Source organism: Erythrolamprus reginae, chromosome 5 (assembly GCF_031021105.1).
Source record: "Erythrolamprus reginae isolate rEryReg1 chromosome 5, rEryReg1.hap1, whole genome shotgun sequence".
NCBI lineage: Eukaryota > Metazoa > Chordata > Lepidosauria > Squamata > Dipsadidae > Erythrolamprus > Erythrolamprus reginae.
In genome coordinates this window covers 73317920-73326666 of record NC_091954.1, presented here as the reverse complement: position 1 = coordinate 73326666, position 8747 = coordinate 73317920, and the positions used below count along the sequence as shown (strand labels likewise).

Here is an 8747-nt window from a genome sequence, read left to right as displayed (position 1 = left end):
GATAGATAAATAGATAGATAGATAGATAGATAAATAAATAAATAACCTGCCTTTTTGCCTACCCAGGTGGTTAATGTACCTAGGAGGTTAAACACAAAAACTACTAATAGTATTCATAGGAATACATTGAGGACAAAATGAAGGCCACATCCAGTGAATGGCTACCAAATTTTTGGGGCGTGGCTTATGCAGGACGCCCTGCATTTTCTTTCAAAATCTTTCAGTGAAATTGGGTGTTCTGGGGTGGAGCTCCATTTTCACTACCCCACTGGGTTTCTCCCCCCACCCACCCCCAATCTGGCCAATAACCCACCCCTGGCCACATTACAGAGACACTGATGAAATAAAGGAACTTTCTGGAATAAAATTGTCATGGTTAGTGGAAGTAGAGAAAGCCTAGAGAGACTTGTAACAATTTAAAGATTAAAACAGAAATAGTGTTTCCACTGATTCCTGTCTTTCAACAGGAATGAAGCTTAGTTCCAGTCTCTTGTCCCCTGCTGGTCTTTCTTTCTCTCTCTGTCTCTCTCTTGTATGGATTGTTCCCTCTTCAGCCTGTCCCAAATCAGTAGTGTTTTCATAGAAGCTGTGTTGTTGTAGCTCCTGACAAGCATCACATACCCGGCTTCATAGCTTCCTAATAACCTCATACATCAAACCGGAGAAGTCTGCGAGGCCCATGTAATAAAAGTGCACAGTTTATGTGCTGAATATCATTATCAAAAGTCCCCTTTCTCTTGCTTGTTATGCAAAAAATGCACAGGTTCCCTGGAGTCCCCAGCACAGAAAATGGATCAACAATATCAACATTTGTTATATTCTAGGACTTGAGGCATAATATATATGGGAGGGGAAAACAGAATGAGTTTATCCAAACATTTCATAAATGGTTCCAGTTAAGAAGAAAATGGAGGACATCTGGTGGCAAAGAAATGAAACACAACTATATGGAATAGAAAAATAATGAACCTATAGATTGGGGAAGGGTGGGGGAAAGGGAATTTTTTTAAAAAATCAGTCTTGATTGGAGAAAGCAGCTATAGTTGTATTGATTTCAATGGGGATATGATCACCCCTTAATCATAGATAATTTTACCACAGGTTGAGTAAAGTAAATGAGCTTACGATGTTCTCAAATAAAGGAACCTAATTCACAATTTTTGTTACAGGATAAAGGAGACAAACCTCAAATTTCTCTCTCACCCCAGCATGTGAACAAGAGGCATTTATTGGTGAAAGGAACTGAAGTTTTATTTTTCTTTTTTTCCAAGAAAAAAGAAAGTAGTATAAGTATGAAATATTCATTTTTCTTTTGATAGCATCCCAAATTATTGCCTTAATATTGGGTTCCAATAATAGATACTAAAGAGATGTCCTGGAGATAATGGTTTGTCTTTTGAGAGGTCTTTGGTGCTCTTTGAGCTTGTTTTCTTGCAGATGTTTCATAACCCAAACTAAGTAATGTGCTGATGGTATTAGTCTACGAGTCTACGGAGTCTACAGAGAGGGGCGGCCTACAAATCCAATAAATTATTATTATTATTATTATTATTATTATTAATTATTACCTATTTTGGGTCATAAAACACCTTCAAGAAAACAAACAAGCTCAGAGAGCACCAAGGACCCCTCATTTCAAATCTGAGCTACAAATATTCTCCTTTATTAGTTTATCTTTTCTCCATATTTAATTAAGGTACATAAAGCTACTTTTGGGCTAAACTCCATCCTGAGAATTTCTATATTATGTGAAGCCTCAGATTCCACAATGTATTTGCAGGACACCATTAGGGACAAAGCTGCCCTAAAGTGGTTCAAATAGCTCTTCCGTCCTCCCTAATATCGGTTGAATATGTGAAGGAAAGAGAGGATTGTGATATACATCTGTACATCCATCCACATTATTAAACAAAAGAGAAAGGAGACATTGGAGTGTGAAGGGAGAGAAAGCAACCTCTTCATGGATTTTTGTGCTCAGAAAATTTGGAAGGCTCTGAGAAAGCTTCCTCAGAGTGAATTTGCTTATTATCTTATCCATTAAGCCGGTGTTTAAATTGTTCAGGAAAGGAGATTCTTAACAAAATCTTCCAAAACACACGTGCTTCTCCTTTTTAACCACATTATTATATTTTCTCTAAACCACTGTTTTTCAACCTTGACAACTTTAAGCTGTGTGGATTTCAGTTACCAGAATTCCCCAGACAGTATCCAACCTCTGGCTGAGGAATTCTGAGAGTTGAAGTCCACAAGTCTTAAAGTTGCCAAGGTTGGAGACCTCTGCTCTAAACCATAACTAAGAAGATATGAGACAGGGTTAAAAAGATCAGTCTCACTCTGTTTTTGATGCTAAATAAATTTAATTATCTTTCCAAAATAGCAGTGCAGAAATTAGTCATCTCCTTTAAAGGATCACTCGAAGGGACACATATACCACAAATAATGACAGGCAGCATGAAGCCCACAAGTATGGCATCAAGTCTCTATCATATCAGCTTCAGACTCCATGCAATTTATTATTCTGCAATATGGCGGAAGGATTGGACCAGTGGAGTTGCAGCTCCCCACTCCATGGGTTTACTGTATTCTCCTCTATCCAGGAAATATTGCTTGCCACGGAAGTTGGGATGTTCATAGAAAACCCATGCCCCATCCAGAACTTTGCAAGAATGAATTTCTGGCAGGTGAAACTTCTCCATCACAGAAGGGCAATCCTCTACAGATTCATGCATTTGACCACTAAAGTCACCCTTCTCAAAGAACTGGATCTGATATTTCTCTCCACCAGTCTGTAATGAAGAAGAGAGAGAATATAAAGTTTGCTAAAGAGTTGGACACAAACCTTTCTGCCGGCTCTTAAAATGTGGTGTAAAATGGAGAATATTCATTATGATAAATAATATTTTGAAATTAGAGATATATACATTACACCATTTGATGAATACATGTATTCATTATATTTTACAAATATTTATTTATTTATTTATTTATTTATTTATTTATTTATTTATTTATTTATTTATTTGACTAATATGTTGCCCCTCTTTGTGGACTCGGGGCGGCTTACAACATTTCAATAAAAAAATACAATATATAAAACACTTCTAATCCAATTAATAGAAATAATTAATTTTAAAAGTATCTTAAAAAGCTAAACATTTAAAAATCAAACATTTATAATTATAATTTGAGCAACATTTCTGCCATATACTATGATGTGATGGTCAAGAAAAGTTTATCACCAATGGCAAGTGTTATAAAACTACATTGTAATTAACTGCAGCTGGACTCCATTTTTTTTCTGTCACAGTGGAACCTATAGAATCATTTTCACTATAACAAAATTAAAGAGTATCTTATTGGGGAAAGCTGCTTTGAGATGTATCAGATTTTCAAGGCTATGTTATAATGCTTCTGTATTATTACCAGAATCTCTGTATTAACTTACCAGGACCTCAAATTTGATATTTTGATTGATGAAAAGCTCTAGCAAACTGAAAATTTACACAAACCTTTGGTGTAGTAAAATTAATATATACCAATTTACAATCTTTGTCCTCTGACAATACAGTGGAACCCCGACATAAGAGCTGCTCTACTTAAGAGCAACTCGAGATAAGAGCTGGGAGGGGAGAGATATTTTTGTTCTACTTACAAGCCCAAATTCGAGATACAAGCGCCAAGGAGCAGTCTCCTGAAGCCAAACGCTAACTTCCGCGTTCGGCTTCAGGAGACAGCTGCGAAGCGGCGCGCATGTTTTAAAAGGTTGCAGCCGGCCTGGGGGGCTCGGGGGGGTGCTTGCAGCTTTCTTTCTTGCTCTTTTTCTTTCTCTCTTTTACCTTCCCTTCCTCTATTTCTTCTTTTCTTTCTCCTTCCCACCTTCTTCCCTCCCTCCCTCCCTTCACTCATTCCTCTCTTACTCTCCCCTTTCATAAGTTTCCTTGCTTCCTTCCTCTGTTCCTGTCCCTTCCCCCTTTCTTTCTTTCTTTCTCTTTTTCTTTCTCTCTTTTACCTTCCCTTCCTCTATTTCTTCTTTTCTTTCTCCTTCCCACCTTCTTCCCTCCCTCCCTCCCTTCACTCATTCCTCTCTTACTCTCCCCTTTCATAAGTTTCCTTGCTTCCTTCCTCTGTTCCTGTCCCTTCCCTCTTTCCTTCCTTCCTTCCCACCCTCCGTCCATTCATTCACCCATTCCTCTCTTGATCGCTTAAAGCCGGTCCCTGGTGCAAAAAGGGTTGGGGACCTCTGTCCTACAGGATTGGGTGGCAGAGAAGTTGAACATATGTAAATTTAAAAGTTTAAGAACGTTTACAAGTTAAGTGAAAGAAACTTCATTATTCATTTATATGTACATGTACATTTCTTCATTAAAAACATGTCTTTCTGCATAATTTAGACTAACTTTGTGAGTTTTTTGAGGGCTGGAACCAATTAAAATTATTTACATTAATTCCTATGGGGAAAAGTCGTTCGAGATAAGAGCTGCTCGACTTAAGAGCCCAGGTCCGGAACGAATTAAACTCGTATCTCGAGGTACCACTGTATGTACAAACTATTGTTATATGGGATTATTATTGTTGTTGTCATTTTTGTTATTATTAAAGAGCCGCAGAAAAATGTATTTATCTAAATACTGTCTTAGAAGTAAATAAGTGAATGGTGAAGTAATAGATATACACAAACACAAACACTCATTAGATCCTCAGTGTTATGATCCTCAATTTAACAAGACTTCAGATATAATAGATACAGTTTTTAAGTAATTCAGCAGTAGATTTTGCCCAACAACAAAGTCAAATGTACTTGAAACAGTCTGGACAATGTTCCATATTTCCCTTTAAAAGTGTACATGCTTTTCAGCTGCTTCAGTTTGAGTTCCAGGTGAATTAATGGCCACAAATATTGTTGTTTAAATTTGTATTTGTAGGTGAAATGTGATCATATGGCTGGAGGAAGATTAAGATTAAGATTTATTAGATTTGTATGCCACCCCTCTCCGAAGAAAAGAAGGAAAGGGAGCAGCAAAGAAAAAGAACAAATATTTCTAAAACTAAAAATTGACTGTAAAATTAAAATCACGAGCCAACTGCATGTGATTAGTATAGTGTAAAAAATAAATTATCAGATTTCCATATAATGTAGATACTGTTAGTAAAAAAAGCTGAAACTGGAACATGAAGGCATATATAAATGGCACAGAAAATAACACTCCATGGAGCAACATTCATGGAGCTTTAATATATGCAATGAGACTGAGGTCAGCAGTTAGCATAATAGTAGATCACATGAGAATAACTTTCAAAGCCAGTGATGAATGGCATCACAGTTTTGTAAATGGCATGGAGTTGTTAACAAGTGAAGCTTTAAGTGCACCATCAGAAGAAACAAAGCTATCCAAGGAAGTTTATATAAACTAACTGATGTCCTAAATGTACAATGCCAGTAAGATTGATTCCTCCTGGCATTTGTCTCCCAAGGACATTCAGGCCTTTAAAAATGAACATTAACTGTAGCAGGGTGAAAAATCAGAAAAGAGAATCTCAGCATCACATAGAAACATAGAAGTCTGACGGCAGAAAAAGACCTCATGGTCCATCTAGTCTGCCCTTATACTATTTTCTGTATTTTATCTTAGGATGGATGGATATATGTTTATCCCAGGCATGTTTAAATTCAGTTACTGTGGATTTGCCAACCACGTCTGCTGGAAGTTTGTTCCAAGGATCTACTACTCTTTCAGTAAAATAATATTTTCTCATGTTGCTTTTGATCTTTCCCCCAACTAACTTCAGATTGTGTCCCCTTGTTCTTGTGTTCACTTTCCTATTAAAAACACTTCCCTCCTGGACCTTATTTAACCCTTTGACATATTTAAATGTTTCGATCATGTCCCCCCTTTTCCTTCTGTCCTCCAGACTATACAGATTGAGTTCATGAAGTCTTTCCTGATACGTTTTATGCTTAAGACCTTCCACCATTCTTGTAGCCCGTCTTTGGACCCGTTCAATTTTGTCAATATCTTTTTGTAGGTGAGGTCTCCAGAACTGAACACAGTATTCCAAATGTGGTCTCACCAGCATTCTATATAGCGGGATCATAATCTCCCTCTTCCTGCTTGTTATACCTCTAGCTATGCGGCCAAGCATCCTACTTGCTTTCCCTACCGCCTGACTGCACTGTTCACCCATCACTTTATGCAAACACCAATGGATTACAAAGACTGATGTCAATCAATATAAGTTGTGTTTTCCACACTATAACAAACTGCAAACTATACACTTGTAATTCGGAGAGGGGCGGCATACAAATCTAATTATTATTATTATTATTATTATTATTATTATTATTATTATTAATAATAATAATTTTGAGGAGAGAAGCATACAGAAATAGCATGTTTCCTAGACTCAGTTAAAATCGGACACTTTCTTCAAACTAATCGCCTGTCCAACCAAAATCCAGAATCTTTTCAGAAGAGTATATCATTAGAGCAGGTTTTCTAATGTAAAGTACAGTTCTATGATTTCCGCCTCAAAAATTCCAATCATCATTTTGCAGATTATTTATTTAGTAGAAATCCATTTCTTGCCATTAGTTTACTCAATCAAGAGGGAACTCCTCATTTGGGGAGAATTCCTATACTCTTATTTTCATATGTTTCTTCTGAACATCTGGTAAAATTTAATTATTTTGTTTCTCTTTTAGCAATTTCTTCCCTTTTTTTTACTTTTCAAAAGTCTCTTACCATTTTTAATTTTCTCATTGAATATTTTAATTTTTTCTTTTGTTTCATTCATTGCTCAAATACAATTTTCTTTTCTATAAACTGTATTATAATATAATATTAAGCCAGATTTGTCTAGTGCAGGGGTGTCAAGCCCATGAGCTGGCCATGCCCATCTCCTTTTTAGCAAAGGGGGGGGGAGTCATGATACATCATGTGACAATGTAACAACATGAGTTTGACACCATAGTTCCCTCTAAGCTGAGCAGTGAGCAATCGCTCACTTAGAAATCATAATCAACTCAGAGTTTTCCAAACCTGCCCAGAAGCCGAGAGGGAAAGAGTGAGAGGGAAGGAGAGAGAGAGGAAGAGAGGAAGAGAGAGAAACAGATAGAAAAAAGAGAAGACGGAAAAGAGAAAGAAAAAGAATGGGAGTAAGGAAGAGAGAAAGAAAATCAAAATCTAGTTTGAAACTAGCTCAACTATTTAAGTGGCATTTTGATATTGATAGAGTTGCCCTATTATGAGCTCACTGTTATAGACACACAGTACAGTATTTTATTTTGAAATTTTCTGAGGCAAAACAGGGTGGGTTTTTTATTTGTTTGTTTGTTTGTTTGTTTGTTTGTTTGTTTATTATTTCTGTGCCGCCCAGTCCCGAAGGGACTGCCGCTCAGGCACTATACTTTTCCGCCCCCCCCCCAAAAAAAAATTAGAGGGAACACTGTTTGACACCCCTGGTGTCTAGTGGCACCAGGCTGGATAACTTTGGAAGGGTTACTTTTCTTCAGTCCAACCCACATCATAGAGTTGTTGTGAGGAAGGAATATTAGATATGTTCACTGCCATAAGTTAATTGTAAAAATAATAAAAATAAGATACAAACAAACAAATAAATAAATAAATAAATAAATATCTGAGCCAAGATTATTATAAATAAAAGTTATTTATCTAAGCAAGATGATTTGCATAACTTCTACAGAATGTCCTTCACTTGAAAATATTGACCTGTCAGGCAATTGAAGGACATTCTGGATATAAAAGCAGCTAGTGGTAAACATAAATTATTGTATTTCAATTACACATTATAAATTATGTGTGTATTGCAACTTTTCTGTGCCAAAATGTGTGTTTGTGAGAATGTGTGTGTTTGTGTGTGTACACTCAAGAGCATATAGATGGTGTGGTCATATAGACACACACTTGTTTTATATTGGATTATTCTAAGGCTTTTCTCTTTCTCAAGATTGAGTGATCTTTTCTCCTCACTTATAAGTTCATTGCCCAACTCCCATTTAACTCTTTCCAAGACCAGGTCTACATTCTTTCACAGAAAGCTTACTGGAAGTGAACTAACATAGTAAGAAGAACCATATTTTGTAAAAGGAAAATGTGTTTCTCTGAATGGAAAAGAAAATTATTCTACTCACCAACTGAATGGATTTGCAGGAGCTGACTCTATCATTCAGGCCCATCCAGCAATGGTATTCAGGATATTCTCCATGGCTTAAAACATACATGTTTCCCGCAAAATTTGGCTGCTCATAAACAACCCAGACCCCATTTTCTACACGGATGGAATTGCAACGGCTCAAGTCAGTGTGGAAATCCAAACAATCCCTATCAGATTCATAGCGGCATCCTTGGAAATTCTTGCCTTCATAGAAAGTGATCTGAAACATAAGCAAAGGAGAGAAAAATAAGTGTCCGTAAAGCTACTCTCTGTCTGAACTCTGTAGCAGATGAGCACTACCGAGAAATTTTTGCCTCTAAATGGAAATTGCACCTGAGCTTGTACCATGTCCCTTTTATTTGTTGGTGCTTTGGTTAATTAAATGCCAAAGTTGCTGATGATATCCAATTGTATCTTTTGATCTCATGCATTAAACCTACAGTACAAAGAAATATAATCTAGGGTAAATTTATTTTGGTGTTTAAAATAGAGAAAAAAATCCCAAACCGCTGGTTTTTAAGTGCTAAAGACATTGCCCAAATTAATAGGTTTATGAAAAGTTACAACTGATATGG

General features: G+C 36.6%; 1 protein-coding gene across 1 annotated transcript; it reads right to left on the bottom strand.

Annotated features, from left to right (window-relative positions):
* Positions 1-2337: 2337 nt before the first annotated feature.
* Positions 2338-8474, bottom strand: CRYGS (crystallin gamma S). The gene is made up of 2 exons (XM_070753146.1): positions 8150-8474; positions 2338-2786 (listed from the first exon to the last, which is right to left on the bottom strand). Exons 1-2 carry the CDS (start codon positions 8399-8401, stop codon positions 2514-2516), a joined length of 525 nt encoding a protein of 174 aa, XP_070609247.1. The 5' UTR covers positions 8402-8474; the 3' UTR covers positions 2338-2513.
* Between the last annotated feature and the right edge of the window lie 273 nt (positions 8475-8747).

Coding starts and splice junctions, on each gene's coding strand:
- CRYGS (XM_070753146.1), bottom strand. CDS start 8,401: ATGTTTCAGATCACTTTCTATGAAGGCAAGAATTTCCAAGGATGCCGC. Junction 2,787..8,149: donor CCTGCAAATCCATTCAGTTG/GTGAGTAGAATA, acceptor TCTTCATTACAG/ACTGGTGGAGAGAAATATCA.